Here is a 27321-nt window from a genome sequence, read left to right as displayed (position 1 = left end):
GGAAGCTCATTCCCTGTGACAGGTTGTCCAGGTTCAGCCACCAACGGAGTGAATCTCTGGTTCTTTGATCTACTTGGATCGTCGGAGACAAGTCTGTATAATCCCCATTCCACTGTCTGAGCATGCACAGTTGTAATGGTCTTAGATGAATTCGTGCAAAAGGAACGATGTCCATTGCCGCAACCATCAAACCTATTACTTCCATGCACTGCGCTATGGAAGGAAGAAGAACAGAATGAAGTACTTGACAAGAGCTTAGAAGTTTTGATTTTCTGGCCTCTGTCAGAAAAATCTTCATTTCTAAGGAGTCTATTATTGTTCCCAAGAAGGGAACTCGTTGACGGGGACAGAGAACTTTTTTCTATGTTCACTTTCCACCCGTGAGATCTGAGAAAGGCTAGGACAATGTCCGTATGAGCCTTTGATTTTGACAGAGACGACGCTTGAATCAGTATGTCGTCCAAGTAAGGTACTACTGCAATGCCCCTTGGTCTTAGCACCGCTAGAAGGGACCCTAGTACCTTTGTGAAAATCATTGGAGCAGTGGCTAATCCGAACGGAAGTGCCACAAACTGGTAATGTTTGTCCAGAAAGGCGAACCTTAGGAACCGATGATGTTCCTTGTGGATAGGAATATGTAGATACGCATCCTTTAAATCCACCGTGGTCATGAATTGACCTTCCTGGATGGTAGGAAGAATTGTTCGAATGGTTTCCATCTTGAACGATGGAACCCTGAGAAATTTGTTTAGAATCTTGAGATCTAAAATTGGTCTGAATGTTCCTTCTTTTTTGGGAACTATGAACAGATTGGAGTAAAACCCCATCCCTTGTTCTCCTAATGGAACAGGATGAATCACTCCCATTCTTAACAGGTCTTCTACACAATGTAAGAATGCCTGTCTTTTTATTTGGTTTGAAGACAATTGAGACCTGTGGAACCTCCCCCTTGGGGGTAGTTCCTTGAATTCCAGGAGATAACCTTGAGAAACTATTTCTAGCGCCCAAGGATCCTGAACATCTCTTGCCCAAGCCTGAGCAAAGAGAGAGAGTCTGCCCCCCACCAGATCCGGTCCCGGATCGGGGGCCAACACTTCATGCTGTTTTAGTAGCAGTGGCAGGTTTCTTGGCCTGCTTACCCTTGTTCCAGCCTTGCATCGGTCTCCAGGCTGGTTTGGTTTGAGAACTATTACCCTCTTGCTTAGAGGGTGTAGAATTTGAGGCTGGTCCGTTTCTGCGAAAGGGACGAAAATTCGGCTTATTTTTAGCCTTAAAATACCTATCCTGAGGAAGGGCGTGGCCCTTTCCCCCAGTGATGTCTGAAATAATCTCTTTCAAATCAGGGCCAAACAGCGTTTTACCTTTGAAAGGGATGTTAAGCAATTTGTTCTTGGAGGACACATCCGCTGACCAAGACTTTAGCCAAAGCGCTCTGCGCGCCACAATAGCAAAACCTGAATTTTTCGCCGCTAATCTAGCTAATTGTAAAGTGGCGTCTAAGATAAAAGAGTTAGCCAATTTAAGTGCTTGAACTCTGTCCATAACCTCCTCATACGAAGAGTCTTTATTGAGCGACTTTTCTAGTTCTTCGAACCAGAAACACGCTGCTGTAGTAACAGGAACAATGCATGAAATTGGTTGTAGAAGGTAACCTTGCTGAACAAACATCTTTTTAAGCAAACCCTCTAATTTTTTATCCATAGGATCTTTGAAAGCACAACTATCTTCTATAGGGATAGTAGTGTGTTTGTTTAGAGTAGAAACCGCCCCCTCGACCTTGGGGACTGTCTGCCATAAGTCCTTTCTGGGGTCGACCATAGGAAATAATTTTTTAAATATAGGGGGAGGAACAAAAAGGTATGCCGGGCCTTTCCCATTCCTTATGTACAATGTCCGCTACCCGCTTGGGTATAGGAAAAGCATCGGGGGGCACCGGGACCTCTAGGAACTTGTCCATCTTACATAACTTCTCTGGAATGACCAAATTGTCACAATCATCCAGAGTAGATAACACCTCCTTAAGCAGAGCGCGGAGATGTTCTAATTTAAATTTAAAAGTAATAACATCAGGTTCAGCTTGTTGAGAAATTTTTCCTGAATCTGAAATTTCTCCCTCAGACAAAACCTCCCTCCTGGCCCCTTCAGATTGGTGTGAGGGTATGTCAGAACCATTATCATCAGCGTCCTCATGCTCTTCAGTATCTAAAACAGAGCAATCGCGCTTTCTCTGATAAGTGGGCATTTTGGACAAAATGTTTAATAGAATTATCCATTACAGCCGTTAATTGTTGCATAGTAAGAAGGATTGGCCCACTAGATGTACTAGGGGCCTCTTGTGTGGGCAAGACTGGTGTAGACACAGAAGGGGATGATGCAGTACCATGCTTACTCCCCTCGCTTGAGGAATCATTTTGGGCAACATCATTATCAGTGGCATCATTGTCCCTACTTTGTTTGGACACTATGTCACATTCATCACATATATTTAAATGGGGAGGAACCTTGGCTTCCAAACATACAGAACATCGTCTGATGGTTCAGACATGTTAACAGGCATAAACTTGATAACAAAGCACAAAAAACGTTTTAAAATAAAACCGTTACTGTCACTTTAAATTTTAAACTGAACACACTTTATTACTGAATATGTGAGAAAGTATGAAGGAATTGTTCAAAATTCACCAAAATTTCACCACAGTGTCTTAAAGCCTTAAAAGTATTGCACACCAAATTTGAAAGCTTTAACTCTTAAAATAAGAGCCGTTTGTACATTTAACCCCTATACAGTCCCTGGTATCTGCTTTGCTGAGACCCAACCAAGCCCAGAGGGGAATACGATACCAAATGACGCCTTCAATAAGCTTTTACAGTGGTTCTTAGCTCCTCACACATGCATCTGCATGCCTTGCTTTCCAAAAACAACTGCGCATTAGTGGCGCGAAAATGAGGCTCTGCCTATGACTAGAAAGGGCCCCCAGTGAAAAAGGTGTCCAATACAGTGCCTGCCGTTTTTTTAATACATCCCCAAGATTAAAAGAACTATTTACAGTTATAATCCACTAAATATACTTATAAAGTAATCGTTTTAGCCCAGAAAAATGTCTACCAGTCTTTAAAGCCCTTGTGAAGCCCTTTATTCTTATACTAAGCTAAGAAAATGGCTTACCGGTTCCCATAGGGAAAATGACAGCTTCCAGCATTACCAAGTCTTGTTAGAAATGTGTCATACCTCAAGCAGCAAAAGTCTGCCCACTGTTTCCCCCAACTGAAGTTAATTCATCTCAACAGTCCTGTGTGGAAACAGCCATCGATTTTAGTAACGGTTGCTAAAATCATTTTCCTCTTACAAACAGAAATCTTCATCTCTTTTCTGTTTCAGAGTAAATAGTACATACCAGCACTATTTTAAAATAACAAACTCTTGATTGAAGAATAAAAACTACATTTAAACACCAAAAAACTCTTAGCCATCTCCGTGGAGATGTTGCCTGTGCAACGGCAAAGAGAATGACTGGGGTAGGCGGAGCCTAGGAGGGATCATGTGACCAGCTTTGCTGGGCTCTTTGCCATTTCCTGTTGGGGAAGAGAATATCCCACAAGTAAGGATGACGCCGTGGACCGGACACACCTATGTTGGAGAAATGAAAGACAAAATATATAACTGCCACACTTAAAGGGACAGTCAACAACAAAATTGCTACTGTAAAAAAAAAAAAAAAAATGATAGGATAACGCCTTTACTACCCATTCCCCAGCTTTGCACAACCAACATTGTTATATTAATATACTTTATAACATTTAAAGCTAAAATTCTGCCTGTTTCTAAGCCACTACAGACAGCCTCTTATCACATGCTTTTTTTATTTGCTTTTCACAACAAGAGACTGATAGTTCATGTGTGCCATACAAATAACATTGTGCTCTCTCTCGTGGGTTGTGGCTGACACTGCAGTAATTGGTTAAGATGCAAGTCAATAGATAATAGCCATGTGATCAGGGGGCTGTCAAAAGAGGCTTAGATACATGGTAATCACAGAGGTGAAAAGTGTATTAATTATGTTCGCTGAGCAAAACTGGGGAATGGGTAATAAAAAAGGTATGATCTATCTTTCTAAATAAACACTTTGGAGTTGACATACATACCGCCCAGAGAGCTCTGCACACACTTTACAGCACTGTAGTCGCCCGGGTGCATTCAAAGAACAAACAAATCCAAAAGTAAGAAGCACTCGCAGGGACTTAAATTCAAAGTAGCTTTTTATTCACAAAGTACAGTAACGTTTCAGAGAAGTTATCTCCGTCCTCAGATCACCGAGGATGGAGATAACATCTCTGAAACATTACTGTACTTTGTGAATAAAAAGCTACTTTGAATTTAAAGGGACAGTCTACCATAGAACTGTTATTGTTTTAAAAGATAGATAATCCCTTGATTACTCATTCCCCAGTTTTGCATAACCAACACAGTTATATTAATGTACTTTTTACCTTTGTGATTACCTTGTATCTAGGAACCTTCTTCCAGCTCCCTGATCACATCACTGTGACTGTTTATTATCTATTGTCTTAAATTTAGCATTGTTTTGTGCTAGATCTTAAATAACCCCCTGTGCCTGAACACAGTGTTATCTATATAGCCACGTGTACTTTCTGTCTCTTTGTGTTGAAAAGAGATTTAAAAAGCATGGGATAAGAGGCAGCCCTCAAAGGCTTAGAAATTAGCATATGAGACTACCTATGTTTAGTTTAAACTAAGAATACCAAGAGAAAAAAGCAAATTTGATGATAAAAGTAAATTGGAAAGTTGATTAAAATTATAAGTCCTATCTGAATAATGAAAGTTTAATTTATACTAGACTGTCCCTTTAAGTCCCGGCGAGTGCTTCATACTTTTGGAGATATATTGATATAGATATATAGAGATATACACAGTATCTCACAAAGGTAAGTACACCCTCACATTTTTGTAAATATTTTATTATATCTTTTTATGTGACAACACTGAAGAAATGACACTTTGCTACAATGTAAAGTAGTGAGTGTACAGCCTGTATAAAAGTGTCAATTTGCTGTCCCCTCAAAATAACAACATGCAACCATTAATATCTAAAAGTTGATGAATTAGGTTATTTCTCAGTTTCTCACTGGTACGTCTGCACAGTTTTTCAGCATACTCACAGTTATGAGTGGTTGCAAGGGATACGAAAAATTATAAAAGACTTACAGCCACTACTCTTAAGAGGATCCCACACTCAAAAAAATCTTTCCAAAACCCCCAATCCTGGCATACAGACAACCACCTAACCTAAAGCAGAAACTGGTACATAGGAAGCTACCCCTTGAGAAAAAGAACACTGAGAATGGAACCAAGTGCTGCTATAAAGCTCTCTGCAAACTACAACAACACGTTTGTGAAAGCAGCACAGCAAATCACAATAATAAATCTTATAAAATTAAAGGGGCATATTCATGTACTGTATATCTGCAAATGTGGTATACATGATACATTGCACTGCATGTGAAGTGGGATGCTATATTGGAGAAACAAGCCAAAAACTGCACCTTCGGATGAACTTACACAGACACTCAATCAAAAACCACTGTGAAACAAAATACTGCACCCCTGTTGGTCACCATTTCACCCAACCTGACCACTCCATCCAAAACCTCAAAATCAAAATTCTCAGAGGCAACTTCAAAAACACCATGGAAAGAAAAACCTTTGAAATAAAAATGATAATGCACTTCAACTTGTTTAATTCTGGACTAAATGTGGACTCTGGATTCTTAAAGAGACACTGTACCCAAATTTTTTTCTTTCATGATTCAGATAGAGCATGACATTTTAAGCAACTTTCTAATTTACTCCTATTATCACATTTTCTTCGTTCTCTTGGTATCTTTATTTTAAATGCATTGAGTTGTCCTTGTAGATTTGTGGATAAATTCATCCACCAATAAAAAAGTCCAGAGTTCTGAACCCCCCAAAAAGCTTAGATGCCTTCTTTTTCAAATAAAGATAGCAAGAAAACGAAGAAAATTTGATAATAGGAGTAAATTAGAAAGTTGCTTAAAATTGCATGCTCTATCTGAATCACGAAAGAAAAAATTTGGGTTCAGTGTCCCTTTAACACATTATCAAAAATGTTTGTAATGTACTTTCATTTAGTCAATTACATTGTATATTCCACATTCTTTATACATAGGTACACAGGTAAGCCTATGTCCACACTTTTGTCTTTGTATATACAGGGGGAATACAAAAGTGTGGACATAGGCTTACCTGTGTACCTATGTATAAAGAATGTGGAATATACAATGTAATTGACTAAATGAAAGTACATTACAAACATTTTTGATAATGTGTTAAAGGGACACTGAACCCAAATTTTTTCTTTCGTGATTCAGATAGAGCATGCAATTTTAAGCAACTTTCTAATTTACTCCTATTATCAAATTTTCTTCGTTTTCTTGCTATCTTTATTTGAAAAAGAAGGCATCTAAGCTTTTTGGGGGGTTCAGAACTCTGGACTTTATTGGTGGATGAATTTATCCACAAATCAACAAGGACAACCCAATGCATTTAAAATAAAAAGATACCAAGAGAATGAAGAAAATTTGATAATAGGAGTAAATTAGAAAGTTGCTTAAAATTGCATGCTCTATCTGAATCACGAAAGAAAAAATTTGGGTTCAGTGTCCCTTTAACACATTATCAAAAATGTTTGTAATGTACTTTCATTTAGTCAATTACATTGTATATTCCACATTCTTTATACATAGGTACACAGGTAAGCCTATGTCCACACTTTTGTCTTTTTTTAACTTTTGTATTCCCCCTGTATATACAATTTCACATCTTTATAGATATTGATTCAATGTTGATATATAACTTTATGTCAGTATATGCTCTATGTATAGCTATATATTTCCCCTGTCTGTTCTCCTACACTGGACACTGTCTGCCTGTTACCGAAGCCCCCCTCATGATTTTTACGACACCTCCGCCTCTCCCTGCACTTTCTGTCTTCTTAGCTATTCTGTGTTTTAAGATATAATCTGTAAATTCCATTGAATTGGTCAGTATTGCTTGAGACTTGATAAAGGAAGGAACTCTTCCGAAAGCTTGTCAACTTATAAATGTATAGTTAGTCCAATAAAAAAAAAAAAAAAGTATCATTGCTTAATGCAATACTCTTGTTATTTTGATATCTAAATCTCTGGACTAACACGGCTACTCCAATAGATAGCTAGATAGAGAGAGAAAATAACTCATTGTGTAAACCATTTACAAATCTAAACAAGTCAGAAGACTTGCTTTAAACCCAGAAACTCTCTGACTACACTGTTTCCAATGCAGCAAAGGAATCTGGGTAAGATATGCAAATGAGGTTCACAATGACTCACCTTTTTACTATTAGCCTGCTTTTTAAGACAGACTTCCCTTTATGCCATAGCACTGCTGCATTACACAGCTTTAATGCTTAGCTAGGGTTAGTACAGTGATTTAGACCAATCCCAGGACAGCCGTTTTGTGGTTATTGCCACTCATCAGCTGGGAGTAGGTTAAATCACTGCTTGGTAAAGTTCATTTCTGGGGGAAATTCAACAACAATTAAAATTATGGGGAGGCGAAAAGGGAGTTTAAAATTGTCCACTAAATACAAAATATAGAGAAAATAACTCCCCCAGAAATATATATATATATATATATATATATATATATATATATATATATATATATATATATATATATATATATATATATATATATATATATATATATTTATTTTATATAAAGAATACATTTAAAAATAAGTTAGCAATTAGCTTATGGTATGAAAAAAGAATGCATTGATAGATTATAATTGACCAAACTTGACCTTCACTTTAATTTAAACATGAATTTTCATTTCAAAATTGGTAGAAAAATTCTCAATTTTTAAAATATATCTCAATGTAGAAATTAAAAAAGCCTACAGTTTTAAAAATTAAAAAGGGGACAAAAACATAATTTATGTAAGAACTTACCTGATAAATTCATTTCTTTCATATTAGCAAGAGTCCATGAGCTAGTGACGTATGGGATATACATTCCTACCAGGAGGGGCAAAGTTTCCCAAACCTCAAAATGCCTATAAATACACCCCTCACCACACCCACAAATCAGTTTAACGAATAGCCAAGAAGTGGGGTGATAAGAAAAAAGTGTGAAGCATAAATATAAGGAATTGGAATAATTGTGCTTTATACAAAAAAAATCATAACCACCACAAAAAAAGGGTGGGCCTCATGGACTCTTGCTAATATGAAAGAAATGAATTTATCAGGTAAGTTCTTACATAAATTATGTTTTCTTTCATGTAATTAGCAAGAGTCCATGAGCTAGTGACGTATGGGATAATGACTACCCAAGATGTGGATCTTCCACGCAAGAGTCACTAGAGAGGGAGGGATAAAATAAAGACAGCCAATTCCGCTGAAAAATAATCCACACCCAAAAATAAAGTTTAAATCTTATAAAGAAAAAAAATGAAAATATAAGCAGAAGATTCAAACTGAAACAGCTGCCTGAAGTACTTTTCTACCAAAGACAGCTTCAGAAGAAGAAAACACATCAAAATGGTAGAATTTAGTAAAAGTATGCAAAGAAGACCAAGTTGCTGCTTTGCCAATCTGATCAACCGAAGCTTCATTCCTAAACGCCCAGGAAGTAGAAACTGACCTAGTAGAGTGAGCTGTAATCCTTTGAGGCGGAGTTCTACCCGACTCGACATAAGCATGATGAATTAAAGATTTCAACCAAGATGCCAAAGAAATGGCAGAGGCCTTCTGACCTTTCCTAGAACCGGAAAAGATAACAAATAGACTAGAAGTCTTTCGGAAATTCTTATTAGCTTCAACATAATATTTCAAAGCTCTAACTACATCCAAAGAATGCAATGATTTCTCCTTAGAATTCTTAGGATTAGGACATAATGAAGGAACCACAATTTCTCTACTAATGTTGTTGGAATTCACAACCTTAGGTAAAAATTTAAAAGAAGTTCGCAACACCGCCTTATCCTGGTGAAAAATCAGAAAAGGAGACTCACAAGAAAGAGCAGATAATTCAGAAACTCTTCTGGCAGAAGAGATGGCCAAAAGGAACAAAACTTTCCAAGAAAGTAATTTAATGTCCAACGAATGCATATGTTCAAACGGAGGAGCTTGAAGAGCCCCCAGAACCAAATTCAAAATCCAAGGAGGAGAAATTGACTTAATGACAGGTTTTATACGAACCAAAGCTTGTACAAAACAATGAATATCAGGAAGATTAGCAATCTTTCTGTGAAAAAGAACAGAAAGAGCAGAGATTTGTCCTTTCAAGGAACTTGCAGACAAACCTTTATCCAAACCATCCTGAAGAAACTAATATTCTCTGAATTCTAAAAGAATGCCAGGAAAAATGATGAGAAAGACACCAAGAAATATAAGTCTTCCAGACTTTATAATATATCTCCCTAGATACAGATTTACGAGCCTGTAACATAGTATTAATCACAGAGTCAGAGAAACCTCTTTGACTAAGAATCAAGCGTTCAATCTCCATACCTTTAAATTTAAGGATTTGAGATCCTGATGGAAAAAAGGACCTTGCGACAGAAGGTCTGGTCTTAACGGAAGAGTCCACGGTTGGCAAGAGGCCATCCGGACAAGATCCGCATACCAAAACCTGTGAGGCCATGCTGGAGCTACCAGCAGAACAAACGAGCATTCCTTCAGAATCTTGGAGATTACTCTTGGAAGAAGAACTAGAGGCGGAAATATATAGGCAGGATGATACTTCCAAGGAAGTGACAATGCATCCACTGCTTCCACTTGAGGATCCCTGGATCTGGACAGATACCTGGGAAGTTTCTTGTTTAGATGAGAGGCCATCAGATCTATTTCTGGAAGTCCCCACCTTTGAACAATCTGAAGAAATACCTCTGGGTGAAGAGACCATTCGCCCGGATGTAACGTTTGGCGACTGAGATAATCCGCTTCCCAATTGTCTATACCTGGGATATGAACCGCAAAAACTAGACAGGAGCTGGATTCCGCCCATACCAGAATTCGAGATACTTCTTTCATAGCCAGAGGACTGTGAGTCCCTCCTTGATGATTGATGTATGCCACAGTTGTGACATTGTCTGTCTGAAAACAAATGAACGATTCTCTCTTTAGAAGAGGCCAAAACTGAAGAGCTCTGAAAATTGCACGGAGTTCCAAAATATTGATCGGTAATCTCACCTTCTGAGATTCCCAAACCCCTTGTGCTGTCAGAGACCCCCACACAGCTCCCCAACCTGTAAGGCTTGCATCTGTTGAAATTACAGTCCAGGTCAGAAGAACAAAAGAAGCCCCCTGAACTAAACGATGGTGATCTGTCCACCACGTCAGAGAGTGTCGTACAATCGGTTTTAAAGATATTAATTGAGATATCTTTGTGTAATCCCTGCACCACTGGTTCAGCATACAGAGCTGAAGAGGTCGCATGTGAAAACGAGCAAAGGGGATCGCGTCCGATGCAGCAGTCATAAGACCTAGAATTTCCATGCATAAGGCTACCGAAGGGAATGATTGTGACTGAAGGTTTCGACAAGCTGATATCAATTTTAGACGTCTCTTGTCTGTCAAAGATAGAGTCATGGACACTGAATCTATCTGGAAACCTAAAAAGGTTACCTGTGTCTGAGGAATCAATGAACTTTTTGGTAAATTGATCCTCCAACCATGATGTTGAAGAAACAACACAAGTCGATTCGTATGAGATTCTGCTAAATGTAAAGACTGAGCAAGTACCAAGATATCGTCCAAATAAGGAAATGCCACAATACCCTGTTCTCCGATTAGACAGAAGGGCACCGAGAACCTTTGTAAAAATTCTTGGAGCTGTAGCTAGGCCAAACAGCAGAGCCACAAACTGGTAATGCTTGTCTAGGAAAGAGAATCTCAGAAACTGATAGTGATCTGGATGAATCGGAATATGCATCCTGTAAATCTATTGTAGACATATAATGCCCTTGCTGAACAAAAGGCAGGATAGTCCTTATAGTTACCATTTTGAATGTTGGTATCCTTACATAACGATTCAAAATTTTTAGATCCAGAACTGGTCTGAAGGAATTCTCCTTCTTTGGTACAATGAAGAGATTTGAATAAAACCCCAGTCCCTGTTCCAGAACTGGAACTGGCATAATTACTCCAGCCAACTCTAGATCTGAAACACATTTCAGAAATGCTTGAGCCTTCGCTGGGTTTACTGGGACACGGGAAAGAAAAAATCTCTTTGCAGGAGGCCTTATCTTGAAGCCAATTCTGTACCCTTCTGAAACAATGTTCTGAATCCAAAGATTGTGAACGGAATTGATCCAAATTTCTTTGAAAAAACGTAATCTGCCCCCTACCAGCTGAGCTGGAATGAGGGCCGCACCTTCATGTGGACTTAGGAGCTGGCTTTGATTTTCTAAAAGGCTTGGATTTATTCCAGACTGGAGATGGTTTCCAAACTGATACCGCTCCTGAGGATGAAGGATCAGGCTTTTGTTCCTTGTTGTGACGAAAGGAACGAAAACGATTATTAGACCTAAATTTAGCTTTAGATTTTTTATCCTGTGGTAAAAAAGTTCCTTTCCCTCCAGTAACAGTTGAGATAATAGAATCCAATTGAGAACCAAACAATTTATTACCCTGGAAAGAAAGGGAAAGCAGAGTAGACTTAGAAGACATATCAGCATTCCAAGTTTTAAGCCATAAAGCTCTTCTAGCTAAAATAGCTAGAGACATATACCTGACATCAACTCTAATGATATCAAAGATGGCATCACAAATAAAATTATTAGCATGTTGAAGAAGAATAATAATGCTATGAGAATTATGATCTGTTACTTGTTGCGCTAAAGCCTCTAACCAAAAAGTTGAAGCTGCAGCAACATACGCTAAAAGATATAGCAGGTCTAAGAAGATTACCTGAACACAAGTAAGCTTTTCTTAGAAAGGATTCAATTTTCCTATCTAAAGGATCCTTAAAGGAAGTACCATCTGCCGTAGGAATAGTAGTACGCTTAGCAAGAGTAGAGACAGCCCCATCAACCTTAGGGATTTTGTTCCAAAACTCTAATCTGTCAGATGGCACAGGATATAATTGCTTAAAACGTTTAGAAGGAGTAAAAGAATTACCCAAATTATCCCATTCCCTGGAAACTACTTCAGAAATAGCACCAGGGACAGGACAAACTTCTGGAATAACTACAGGAGATTTAAAAACCTTATCTAAACGTTTAGATTTAGTATCAAGAGGACCAGAATCCTCAATTTCTAATGCAATTAGGACTTCTTTAAGTAAAGAACGAATAAATTCCATTTTAAATAAATATGAAGATTTATCAGCATCAACCTCTGAGACAGAATCCTCTGAACCAGAAGAACCATTATCAGAATCAGAATGATGATGTTCATTTAAAAATTCATCTGAAAAAAGAGAAGTTTTAAAAGACTTTTTACGTTTACTAGAAGGAGGAATAACAGACATAGCCTTCTTAATGGATTTAGAAACAAAATCTCTTATGTTATCAGGAACACTCTGAGTATTAGATGTTGATTGAACAGCAACAGGTAATGTAACAGTACTAAAGGAAATATTATCTGCATTAACAAGTTTGTCATGACAAACAGTACAAACAACAGCTGGAGGAACAGATACCATAAGTTTACAGCAGATACACTTAGCTTTGGTAGCTCCAGCACCAGGCAGCGATTTTCCAGAAGTATCTTCTGACTCAGTTTCAACGTGGGACATCTTGCAATATGTAATAGAAAAAACAACATATAAAGCAAAATTGATCAAATTCCTTAAATGACAGTTTCAGGAATGGGAAAAAATGCCAGTGAACAAGCTTCTAGCAACCAGAAGCAATAAATAATTAGACTTAAATAATGTGGAGACAATAGTGACGCCCATATTTTTTTTAGCGCCAAAAATGACGCCCACATTATTTGGCGCCTAAATGCTTTTGGCGCCAAAATTGACGCCACATCCGGAACGCCGACACTTTTGGCGCAAAAGAACGTCAAAAATGACGCAACTTCCAGCGACACGTATGACGCCGGAAACCGAAAAAATGTTTGCGCCAAAAAAGTCCGCGCCAAGAATGACGCAATAAAATGAAGCATTTTCAGCCCCCGCGAGCCTAACAGCCCACAGGGAAAAAGTCAAATTTTAAGGTAAGAAAAAAAAATTGATTTATTCATATGCATTATCCCAAATATGAAACTGACTGTCTGAAATAAGGAACGTTGAACATCCTGAGTCAAGGCAAATAAATGTTTGAATACATATATTTAGAACTTTATAAACAAAGTGCCTAACCATAGCTTAGAGTGTCACAGAAAATAAGACTTACTTACCCCAGGACACTCATCTACATGTTGTAGAAAGCCAAACCAGTACTGAAACGAAAATCAGCAGAGGTAATGGTATATATATATATATATAAGAGTATATCGTCGATCTGAAAAGGGAGGTAAGAGATGAATCTCTACGACCGATAACAGAGAACCTATGAAATAGACCCCGTAGAAGGAGATCATTGAATTCAAATAGGCAATACTCTCCTCACATCCCTCTGACATTCACTGCACGCTGAGAGGAAAACCGGGCTCCAACCTGCTGCGGAGCACATATCAACGTAGAATCTAGCACAAACTTACTTCACCACCTCCATAGGAGGCAAAGTTTGTAAAACTGATTTGTGGGTGTGGTGAGGGGTGTATTTATAGGCATTTTGAGGTTTGGGAAACTTTGCCCCTCCTGGTAGGAATGTATATCCCATACGTCACTAGCTCATGGACTCTTGCTAATTACATGAAAGAAATAATGATTTTATATTACAAAATCGTTTCACTGCTGCATAGAATTAAACATTTTATTACAAATGGTGCAATGTCCCTTTTTAAGATTCATGTGCAACAATGTTAAATTTAGATAAAAGTAAATTGATGGAAGACAATGTTTACAAGAAAGTAAGCAACATGTGCTGTTATTGCAGTCACATTGTCAAACAACTTTATTTTGTACACCTGCCTGACAGGAAATAATGTACGTATTTAAATAGACAAACATTGTGGTGGCTCTTTCCTGAAGTGACCACAGCAATACAAATTTGACATTCAAAATTAGCAGCATTTTTTTTTTTGTTACAACAGGCTTTGAAGTGATAATTAAATAGTAAATATAAAATTACAAAATAGCCATGATTGTAAAACAGAACTTGACAAACACTGGGAGCCAGGTCTCCAACAATTCTTATTCGTTCCCTGGACCCGTAAAAAATAAATACAAACAATAACTGACTATTTTATGTGGCTCCTAGAATTCAAATAAAGTGCTCACCCCATCTGCACAATTTTTTTTCTTTTTTTATTGCTGGTGCAGAACAATGTGACCTCAAAAAAAGATCAGAATAAGGCAAGCAATAAAGAGCAGATTTAGAAATCATTAGGAGGCTTATCTTTGGTACTCACAAACATAACTGCTAATCAGATTTATGCACATTTTGCCCTTGTACATGTTTTGATTAAGTAACATTTGATAAGAGATTAAAAGAAAAGTAATCTAAACAGTAAGACTTGTTTAATTTGTCCTGTGTCATCTAACATGGAAACATAATCAAGCTTTTTCTCACCCAAAATGTATATAAAAGTGCATCTATTTAGCATTTCACCATACACAACAAACTATAAGTGGGGTTTTTTTTTTAAAATACTAAAGCAAGTTTACAAGCATTCACATTGTCAGCTTTCCATCGATTCTATGATTCTGGTACCGTACACTGCTAAAGTATCATCCTATAACAGAATTTTACAAATCTGCAAGAAACAAGGCTTTCAAATGTTAATATTCCTACACTGTATGTATGTTTTATTCTCTTAAACACACAAAAAAGGTGACTGCCCTGATATTATGGCTAGCTTTTGGTCTAAAACTGCTTTATCACTATTCACATGTGTCACTGAACCTAAATGGGCCGTCTATATCTTATCTTCTGTCAATACCTATGAATGATAAATGTAGAGATTGTAAAAAAATAATTTACATTTAAAGAATCAACCCAACGGCTGTATATACATACATACATACATACATACATACATACATACATACATACATACATACATACATACATACATACATACATACATACATACATACATACATACATACATACATACATACATACATACATACATACATACATACATACATACATACATACATACATACATACATACATACATACATACATACATACATACATACATACATACATACATACATACATACATATATACACACATATTGATTGGAGTAGCCGTGTTAGTCCAGAGATTTAGATATCAAAATAACAAGAGTATTGCATTGAGCAATGATAATTTTTTATTGAACTAACTATACAATTATAAGATGACAAGCTTTCTGAAGAGTTCCTTCCTTTATCAAGTCTGAAGCAATACTGACCAATTCAATGGAATTTACAGATTATATCTTAAAACACAGAATAGCTAAGAAGACAGTGCAGGGAGAGGAGGAGGTGTCGTAAAAATCATGAGGGGGGCTTAGGTAACAGGCAGACAGTGTCCAGTGTAGGAGAACAGACAGGGGAAATATATATAGCTATACATAGAGCATATACTGACATAAAGTTATATATCAACATTGAATTAATATCTATAAAGATGTGAAATTGTATATACAGGGGGAATACAAAAGTTAAAAAAAAGACAAAAGTGTGGACATAGGCTTTTACCTGTGTACCTATATATAAAGAATGTGGAATATACAATGTAATTGACTAAATGCCTGTTACCTAAGCCCCCCTCATGATTTTTACGACACCTCCTCCTCTCCCTGCACTGTCTTCTTAGCTATTCTGTGTTTTAAGATATAATCTGTAAATTCCATTGAATTGGTCAGTATTGCTTTAGACTTGATAAAGGAAGGAACTCTTCCGAAAGCTTGTCATCTTATAAAATGTATAGTTAGTCCAATAAAAAAGTATAATTGCTCAATGCAATACTCTTGTTATTTTGAGAGATTTTATATATATATATATATATATATATATATATATATATATATATATATATATATATATATATATATATATATATATATATATATATATATATATATATATATATATATATATATATATATATATATATATGCAGCCAAAAGAAAATGCACTCTCAGGACTTTCATAAACAGGTTACTTTTAAATAAAAGTAACCTGTTTATGAAAGTCCTGAGAGTGCATTTTCTTTTGGCTGCATATCTTCTACAAATTTGCACCCAGGCAGTTTTCCTTTGTGGGCGAGTTCTGGTGTTTTGGATACACATATATATATATATATATATATATATATATATATATATATATATATATATATCCCCTAAAACAATGTGCCTAACTAATATAAAGAATGCTGTAAAAGTGAAACAGTGGATTAGTTATTTAAACAACTATTCAGAAGGAGGGCTTTACAAAGGTTACTTTTACTGCCATTTGTTAACCCACTAGTTTCCCAAGTTAGTTCATGATTGAAGCTTCCTGCTTAGGGAAAAGGGTTGGTACATTTCTCAGCAGCCATCTGTTGCGACCATGCGACATAGACCACCCAGTGAAAGCACAAAGAAACGTACTCTCCCTACACAGAGATATAGGGATATGCATTTTATTTATTTGCATCCTAGATTATGATTTATAAAAAAAACATAACAAATATATGTCATGGGGTACTGATAAAGACTGTGAGCAATGGACCCACTGCAACTACTGGTTTTTTTCTTTGTCTTACCACACTTCTCTGTGTGTGACTCAAACAACATTGTTTATTTGTTTACCAATAACCTAGATGATTTCTACATTCCTTATGATTGTCAAGCCCCATCTTAAACACAATCCATCAATGCTTAAACCATATGTCCCCTTAAAACTGTGAATGCTCTATGTGCATAGGAATTATGAACCCACACACTTCTCAAACACTTATTAAATGCAGAGAAAGTTATGATTGAAACATATGCAGCAGACAGCACACTGAAAGCAGAGAGCAAGCACTTATAAGGGGCATTGTGGTATATATGCCCCTACATCACACTATAGAAATATAGAGGCTCCATAAAGAAAAGAAACTGCCCAACAGGAGATTCATTGTACTCACTTAAATGCGGCCACAGCTCTTGTTTCCAGGTACTTTTGAGCTGTCATCACCCCAACAAAGAGGAAGTTCTTATCCCTGGGAATGTCTTCATCACTCCCCAAGCCTCCAGTCTCTTGGTGTAACTTTTGCTGCCAACCAAGCACCCCACTGTAATCAGTCCTGAGTCCTGCTGGCAAGCCACAGCTGCCTAACTGCCCTTCACCTCCTGCTTTACCCCCTCTCCTCCGGCTGGTTCTATTCAACTCTGCTGCTCGGGGAATGATGAGACGAGATGCCAACAAAAAACCCAGGACTAGTCCCAGCAGCACACTGAGCCACGAACGGCGAATACGGCTGGCCATCCCGTGGGCATAAAGCTAATTAGTGCAGGACACTGGAAATGTTTTCAGCTCTAAAACTACAATACTTCCTCCCTGCCCTCTTAGACAGTTACTGATGAGAAGTGCCCCCGTTCTATAGCCGTTGACCCTACACTCATTAATCATGACCCAGCACTGCCCTCAGTATATAAACTGTCTTTTTAGCTCCGTTCTGTGCAGTTAATCACTGTACCTGACCAACTTATTCACAGTCCTGTACATCAGACTCTTTATCTCATCTTACAGATCTCCTGACTGTCCATTTCGCTCACGACGCTGCCCTCCTGTCCTGTGTTAATGCCCCCTCCTGTACCCCCTGGCCCTGGCTGATGCCCCCTCCGATGTGCTCTAAGATACACGGATAGCATCAGAACTATTTCTTGCTACCCTTCGTCTGGCCTTACACCCCTCCTCTCACCCCAGCCTGCCCCCTATCAGCTCGGGCCTGGAGGGGTCTCTGTGTCAGAGCTCAGTACGCCTCATGCCTTTGCCCGGCCTGGTTCTCCCCCTAGGAGTCACTGCTCCTTTCACCGCTCTTGGGTAGCAGCACTCCCAACCTTTCACGTCACCTCGCTGCAGCGCTTTAAGCGAACACAGAGCTCAGCGCGAGATTGAACCCGCCCGGCACCCGTAAGCTAAATCTGATTGGCCGAAAGCGTGAGAGGCTTAGGGAACACGTGATTTAAGTAGATGAAGGTAGATAAAAAAAAAACTTTGCCTGATGCTGCATAAAGGAGATAGTAGCAATTACGATACATTTATTATACAACTATATACAGTAATGTGTGTAAAATGTACTTTACCCCATAATACATTAAAATAGCGTATAACGTACGTACAGAGCACGTAGAAGTGCGTGTGTAGATAGAGATTCACTATATATAGATATTGAGATATAGATAACACTGATTAGACCACAAATAAAAAAATGTTTTGGATGAATAATTTTGCCATTATTTTTTTTCCTAGGGGGAAGACTTCCGGGGAGCAGCTGAACAGCAGCTTAAACATAAATAAAGTTAAAGTTTAAAACCTTTCCCACCTGCAGAAAATTATATCCAGCCTTTAGAGTGCCTGTATTAATGCCACAAAGGAAGAAACTCATTTACTGCAGCGCCATCATTTGTCATTAAAGGGAGGGAGGGGTGCTTGTTTGTTTTTAAATGAAAGCAAAGAATACAGCAACATTTGTGATTTAAAAAAAAATGTCCGAATCCAAATATACATGTCTAATATTAATTCTATAATAAAATTCAATTCAATTAAAAAGGGATTCCAATAAAGTTTAGGTAAAAAATAGATAGATGATAGAACTATGTTCATATTGACCAAGAAACAAAATAAGTTTAGTTGCTATTCTACTTTTAAAGTATGGGCTGCATTAAAATCCATACTTTCAAGACCTCAGTTCACTTCTTTATGTATAAATGCATCAAAATTGAATCAATCTCTGTAATTATGTACTTTAAATAATAATATTTAACTTATACTTATTACTGTTTTTTCTTAGCTCCAACCACAAATTGCTTCAACATATGATCCATTTAATAGCATGATGTATTTTCTGCATACCTTTATATTCTCTAACTTTCTATATGTTGCTAAGTTACAAATAAAAAATAAAAACTGCATATGTATCGCCACCTTGTGGTTCTGATGACCTACAAACCACAAGTGACAATTTACTTAGTCAAGCAGATGTAATGCCAATGTATTCATAGCTTTTCAGGAACACGTTTTCACTCATTGGGGGGCTACTTTTTTTCCTGCCTATAATATAGCTGTCCTATATCCAATACTGCAGTATTGAATTTTTGCAATTTAGGTGGCGGTTTCAACAAGTAAAATCAAGAAATAGGCATGTGCATTTGTTGATTCTTTAGTGAAACAAATGTGAAATATGGCAGCCGGCAGAAACATTCGGCTATTTTCAGCACCGGATTTATTTGTGTAAAATTGCAACACACAAAGATCTGGATTTGCCCACATCGTTGTGTGTTGCACTTTCACACAGGTAGATCTGATCCCAAAAATAGCTAAATCCTGCTGCCAACAGCAATATTTGGCATTTGCTTCACTAACGAATCAACAAATACGCATGCCTAATGCCAAATAACAAAATAAAGGTCAGTTTAATACAATCTAATAGGGAACACATTCAAAAGGAGAACATTTTACAGTATAATGTCCTTTTAATGATGTCATCAGAAAATCTCACTACAATATGTGTACACTCTGCTGAAATTCACAAATCCATAACATTTTGTATTCTCTTAAAACAGAAAAAAGTAATAAACTGATCCATTACTGAAGTCACTATATACAAAGAATACATCCCACAATCATAAAAATAAACACAAGAATATCTAACTTTTAAAAAGTAATATACATTTTAAAATACTCTCTTTGGATTAGAAAATAAACATAGGAGGAAAGTTGAACATAATAACATCTATAAGCAGAGTATTGGAGGAGGATGCAAGGTCAAGGTCATATTCAGACATAAAATGCACAATAATACAGTATGTAGAATTACACATAAAAATACACTGCACAACATAAAACTCATCTTACTTTACTTATGCAGAAACTTACATGCTCTAATCTGTTAGGGTATGCCACTTTTGCATTACTGACTCCAGCTTACTGTGTGTTTTACTCCTACAAGAGGTGTTAAACACACAGGTAAAGCCCCCCTCACCATGGAGTCATAAGCATTGCAGCCTCCAAGCAGAAAATGGCTAGTGATTGTCAGCTTTGTGCAAGCAGAGGAGGTATCAGTTTCTTACACATAACATAGTGTTTTGAAAGGGACAGTAAACAGGAATACATCAACTGGTTAATATGTGCTAAAACAAACAAAACATTATATTTTTAATTTACTTCCTATCTTTTTATACTACTGACCCCTCTACAGTATTTGTTTTTTATTATAATCAGGGGTGAGTGGTTCAGCCAACCAGAAAGTGACTGCTTACGCCGTGCTTAGTTTAAAGTATTTGTGCAATATACCATGCATGCACAGCAGCCTCTTAAAGGGACAGTCTAGTCAAAATTAAACTTTCATGATTCAGATAGGGCATGCAATTTTAAACAACTTTCCAATTTACTTCTATTATCTATTTTGCTCAATTCTTTAGATATCCATTGTTGAAGAAATAGCAATGCACATGTGTGAGCCAATCACACAAGGCCTTTATGTGCAGCAACCAATCAGCAGCTACTGAGCATATCTAGATATGCTTTTCCGCAAGTTATATCAAGAGAATTAAGCTAATTAGATAATAGAAGTAAATTAAAAAGTTGTTTAAAATGACATGCTCTTTCTAAATCACAAAATAAAAAAATTGGGTTTCATGTCCCTTTAAAGGGACAGTTTACCTCAAAATTGCCAGGACAGTTTACCTCAAAATTGCCTCCCCTTTAATTTGTTTCCAATGATCCATTTTACCTGCTGCAGTGTATTAAATTGTTTGCAAGTAGTTCCTTTACCCTAATTTCAGCATTTGAAATAGCTGATTTAGCCTGTGGTATCCCCACCTATACTGAAAGTTTCTGGTCTCAAGTCAAAGTTATCAACAGGAAATGTAAACACAGCTAGCAGAAGAAATTACACTCTCGGTGGGGTGTAGAAGAGATAGCTAATTAAATTATTTTTTTTCATTGTTCTCTCTAAGTATTGGTCTTTGGTTTACAGATACGAGAAAAGGAAGCAAGTGTGTGGACACAAAATTATAACATAATGAGGTATAATTTTACCTGCAAGCTTAACCCATTGTAATAGACTGTGGTTTCAAAACACAAAACTAGCAATTTCATATACACAAATAAACCTGAAAATGTGATTTCTCATAAATTTTATACTCTACAGCTGGTATAACAAGTCATTGGAAATACATTAAAGGAAAAACAATCTAATACGACAAACGGTTGCATTCTGGTTGGCTGAACTGCAGTGGGGCAAGTGACATAAAAAGTTCAGAGGTAAATTAAAACTTTAATTTAGCATCTCTGATTATAATTTTACATAGTTTTTATATGTTTTTAGTACAAATTAATCCATTGAATGCCACTTTATTATAATTTTTACTGTCCCTTTAAAAGCCAAACGGAAAGGCTGTATAAAATGCTATAATTTAACAATCAAACAAGTAAAGGTATGTCTATTAGTCATTTCCCATAAGAACTATAAAACAGACAAGCAATGAAGACATATACTGTACTGTCTGCAGCATTTGTTGATATTAAGGCAGATCGTCCTGCCTCCTGAGAATGCAGACACTGGGTTTTTATTTAAGGTCAGCCTTTTGGCCATGAATCCTAAGCAAATAATATTTTTTCATGCCTATAATAACAAATGACTTCAGTATGAAAATAGGATGGGGGAAGCCCTTTTTGTGTAATACTTGAGCAAGGAGTCCACCTAGTGGTAAAATCAGCGAAGTGTTATAATAGAACAAAGGAATTGTTGAAAGAATAACTTAGTAGTTTAAATTAAATAAAAATACATTTCAATTTAGCTACATTATAGGAAAGATATATAGGGCTCGATTTATCAAACTTTGTTCAAGATCGCCGTTCAGTTCTCCATCAAGTACTCTGCATATCGCCATCCGATAGGCGCACATGTGCGCCATTATTTATCATAAAAGGGGTCGTATTTCTACGTTACTTTCCAAAGGCGAGATGTGGCGTGATATTGATAAATCTCGCCGTTATTCATATATTTGCGCCATATTTATTATTAAAAATGTCTTAAATTAAAGCGCATATGAGAAATAAATGTGAATTCTCATTGATTACTTTTTAATTTGTATTGTTCAGTTATCAATGTTACAAATTCGATGTGTGCTTTTCAATAAACACAAAATTTATTTATATTTACGATAATCGCTAACAATGTTTTAAAAATTTGAATATAATAATTGTGATCATATTATCACATTCTCTCACATATAAATCTTAAGTTAAATGGTAAGATTAAAATTTAATGTTGAAATAACACAATTTTTTGATATCTACTTTATTATTTGTTTATCAATGTTTATATTATTTAAGAAAGCACATCAAGATCTCATTCAAAATTGTATTACAAATTATATATTTTTATTAACTTTTGAACTACTTATCTAAACATGAGTTTCTGTATTTCAAAGATATAACCAAACCCTTTGATCTAACCCAACTCTTATATTTATATCCACCTCCCCCCTCAGCATTAATATTGGTTTTTTTAGATTAAATAAACACACACACACCTTTAAATTGTAAAATATATGTATTTATTGTAAACCAAAATAAAAGTTATTTTCATATCATAATATTTTTTTTTATTTAAAACTGAAAAGAAATTATTTTTTTCTTTATTGTTCCTAATTAAAAGGATTGATATTTTTCTCTTAAGTTTTGCACTTTTATGTATGTCCTCATCAAATTATTTTCAACTTCCAGCAGGGTATCCAAAATTTCTTTTTTGTTTATAGTTATTTCTTGCTCTTCAGCCACTATACCAATGAGAAATAGAAAAATAGTTATGTCATGACTTGAATACATTTCAGTAAAGTATTACAAGATCAATAGTGTTTTAACTAATGCTAACAAGAAACACAGACAAAAGACTAATCTCTTGTTAGAAGGTTTTATCTACACCTCTGTTGTTATTTAAAAGCATGTCATCTTGATAATACTGTGTACACGCACATGCATCTTTTGTTCCACACAATAGTGAATGCTAAAGATTGTTATGATACAAAAGAACTCACTCCAATCATAAAATTCCGTTACATTGGATGAATTAGATTGCATTTCTTCTTCCTGTTCAAGGTTCTGTCCTTCATCTTGAATAGCTGAAAGACATACATAATTATAACAGGAATACTTATGTAATAGAACAATGCTGATTGAAATCCATATCTCTTTTCAATAATTATTCACTAAAACAAAATTTCTATTTTAGTACAAATAATGACATAAAAGGAGTGACTGAATAGACATATGAACCTACATATATTATTGTCTTGTTGTTGCTCGCTATTTGGTGAATCTTGATTCATATTATTATTTTCCTCTTCAACAATTATATCTTCAATGGCATTTTGGTCTGTATCTTCTTCAATCATGTCTATAATTAATATGATTATAGTCATTAAATAGAATAATTTTATTTATTTGTAAGATATATGTTAATGAAATCTACCTTCATTGTCAGATTCATCATCAATGATGGGCATTGGCCTTCTGCGACGTTGTCGCCTCTTTTTTTTTTTTGCCTTTTTGTAAAAAATTTGAACATATAAATGTTAATATCAATGATGAGTTATCTTAATATTATACATTTTAGTAACTATATTCATACCTGTTGTCATTATAGCCTCAGACTCCATAAAAACAGTCGGTAGTGGATCACAATCAGCTTCTGGACTGGATGGATTCCATTTTATTGGGCGCAGATAACGGGGCCTTTTTCTATTTTTGACTGTTAAAAATTGAAATACAATAGTATTTATATTGGTAATCGATTGCACAGTACAACATCAGACTGAAACAATTACATTGTTAATACTGTTTCACAAACCGCAATAAATATAAAATGTATCCAAAATTTGCAATTATATTTGTGCACAAAGTTCAAGATTATGTAAACAAAGTAACAACTAATGAAAAAGTACAATAGATTTAAAAAATTGATACATAACTATTACATAAATACTTACATTTCATAACATAGCTTCTTATTAGGGTCCTTAATTTAGATTGTCTCCGGATTAGATCATTATAACGCTTCAGGCACTGTTTTCTAGTCCTATTATGGCCAGACAGACGTCTGACCCGTCGCACCATCTCTGATAAAATTGGATTTCTTTTATCCTGTTCCAATGTGAATATCCCCTTCCTTTTTTTCGGAAAATACTTTTCCATTGTATAGGTGATAATCAGTAATTCACCAATGGAAAACTTCTTGGAACGATTCATCTTCAAATGTATGTATGTATCTCTCTAACCATAAAACTCCACCCAATAACGGAACTAATTGTTATTGTTAGTGCGCATTAAAATATACCCATTTTAAAAATGATTTATTTTTAATAGAAATAAGTAATCAAGTCGAAACTTCATTATTTATCAATATTAAAAAAAAAACAACTAGTTACATCTTTTTGTATCAATATAGATTACATGTAAGTTGTTACAAAGTGCGCAATAACGTGCACTATATTTCTACAGTCGATAGAAGATAACTGGCAATTGTTACAATGCGCAATAACTGTGACGATATTTCTACAGTCGATACATTTGTTTTCCTAGGTTAAATTTATTTTTAGGGCTATGTTCGTTGTTACCCCAATTGATACATACAAATAGTTTCGAATTTTAAAAAAGAATGTATATAAAAATAAAGACACATCAATTTGAAAAAAATACACATTTGACCAATAGGAATAAAGTAAATTCTAATTGTGCAATCAAATTACAGTTACTAAATTTATTTAAATTATTCAGTAATCTATTCATATAACGCCCCATTTCTGTAACGTTCTGGAACAAAAGTTGTTAGTGATAATTGTTCATTACTTTATTCTGACTTCGAACGAAGACACTATTCTTATTAGCGCCATTTTTTGATCTAAATTTGCGATGGCTACTGGACTAGCTGGAAAGACGAAAAGTGGCCGAAGTGTGATGTTTAGTCATCGACAGAACTGTATTCTAGTTGAAGTTGTCATCGAACATTACGATGTTATTATCGGATATCAAGCAAAATCTGTCAACCCTCAAAGAAAAAAGGCTATTTGGGAACAAATTAGTCGTGCTGTGTCAGCAGAGGGTAGTTTTCCGAAAGACGTCAGGGCCTGTCGGAAGCGGGTGAATGATATTCGTAAGAATATTAAAAGAAAAGTATGTAAGGAAAAGCAGTTATCAAAAGGAACTGGTGGAGGCCCCGCATATAGGGCTGAACTGCTTGACTACGAACAGATGTTGTATGCCAGGATGGGGGATGCTGTCGTGGTGGGACTTGATGTACCATCAGATACCATGGATTTTCGAGGTAAATATCTAATTGATTGCTATTAAACGAATAGTATAATATATTCTTAACTTATATTTCAAGATTCAGACAGAGCATACCCTGTTAATAATTTTTTTATATGAATATTTTTTATTTTTTTATTTTAATATGTATTGAACAAAGTTTGCTTGTAAGCTTGGAAGCAGGACCATTTTTGGATGAGGACCTGGATACAGCTTGTTAATTGGCTGGCTACATTTAAAAAGAAACCAATCAGCAAGCGCTAAACAGGTGTCACACCCAAAAATGGCCACGCTTCTAAACTTAGATTTTTTGTTTCGGAAATGAGATATAATCCAAAAAGAAGAAAATATAAAAATTTTATTAGTATTGAATTATAAAATTTTTGGGAAATTCAATGCTCTATCAGAATAATGAAATAATAATTTACACTATACTATTTCTTTAACATGTATTTTGTATATTCAGTTTCTCAATCTTTAATTTTAATTAAATTTTAATTTGTTTATATGTACTATAGAAGAACATGAACAGGCATTAGAAAATGAATTAGAAAATGCCCAGGTGGACCTACCATCCGAGTCTGAGTTGACTAGTGAACAACCCACAACATCTTCATGTGGTATACCATGCAGGGAAGAAACTACCAGTAAGTAAAAGTATATTACAAAAATGATAATATCATTTGTATTAATGAAAAGAATGGACAATGAAATGTAATTAATATGTATTACTACGTTTCTTACTTTTCGCCATGAAAATTCTGTTTATGTAAAGATATTTAATTTAAAAACATATATATTAATCTCAATTTAATTTTGTTACAGGTGTCATGGGATTACTACAAACTATGCAGGATTCGTCAATTACATTATTTGATGGTAATTATTGACCTTTTTTTTTTTTTAAGTAATTTTATTAATTTTTTAAAATAATTATTTTTTACATTCATAGATGAAATAGAAATCACATTACAACCACTTGTAACTGACACAGTTTGTCAGGAGGATGATGATGATGAGACACAAATAGAGGGACAAACATCGACACAACTTGAAACACCACATGTAGAGGAATCAGAATGTGAAGAAGAGATTGAGGATGCAGAACAATGCCCGATAGATGAACCGGAGAGACCAAATGAGGTTGAAAGATTAACAGATATGGCATTGTCTTTCAGAAATGAACAAAATGAATTTTTTTTTTTTGAAATATCTTTTTATTGTTGTCCAAAAAAGTAATACACACAATCTTATCGTTTACAATTTGTGCGGGTGTAGTCACATATGATACAGTTTACAACATCCATTACAAATTATACGTTGAACCTTACAGTATACACATAATGAGTCACATTAGTATCAGTTGGGTGAGAACATGATATTTTCCTTTCTCATCCGCACTTTGAAATCTAAAGCAAGTAATATTTTTCAAGCCAGTGTGATCACATTTCTCAGACGTACTTTTTTTTTTTTTTTTTCCAATACCTTTATCATAATTAAAACTCAAACTAAATCATGTCTAACCTAACTATAAACATAACATAACTAAACCTATTCCAAAGTTGTTGCTGCTGCTTCTGGGGCCTAGCGGTGGAAAAAAAAAAAAAAAAAAAAAAAAAAAAAAAGGGGGGGGGGGGTAACGGGAATGAAAGAGGGATGGAGAAGGGAGGGGGAAGGGAGTAGG

At 35.7% G+C, this 27321-nt stretch overlaps 1 protein-coding gene and 1 long non-coding RNA gene across 2 annotated transcripts in view; one reads left to right on the top strand and one right to left on the bottom strand.

Annotated features, from left to right (window-relative positions):
- CHSY1 (chondroitin sulfate synthase 1) overlaps positions 1-18182 on the bottom strand; it is a 153732-nt gene extending 135550 nt beyond the window's left edge. The window contains exon 1 of the mRNA XM_053717593.1: positions 17248-18182. Coding sequence (XP_053573568.1) covers positions 17248-17588 — 341 coding nt within the window. The 5' untranslated portion in view covers positions 17589-18182. The remainder of the gene's footprint in view (positions 1-17247) is intronic.
- A 7916-nt stretch (positions 18183-26098) lies between these two features.
- On the top strand, positions 26099-26766 carry LOC128665193 (uncharacterized). Its single transcript, XR_008403027.1, has 3 exons — positions 26099-26284; positions 26463-26516; positions 26590-26766. It is a non-coding gene; the product is annotated as an uncharacterized LOC128665193 (long non-coding RNA).
- The last annotated feature ends 555 nt before the right edge of the window (positions 26767-27321 follow it).

The sequence above is a fragment of the Bombina bombina genome, chromosome 6 (genome assembly GCF_027579735.1).
Source record: "Bombina bombina isolate aBomBom1 chromosome 6, aBomBom1.pri, whole genome shotgun sequence".
Classification (NCBI taxonomy): Eukaryota; Metazoa; Chordata; class Amphibia; order Anura; family Bombinatoridae; genus Bombina; species Bombina bombina.
Note: the sequence above shows the minus strand (reverse complement) of the source record. Positions and strands in the feature narration are given on the sequence as shown.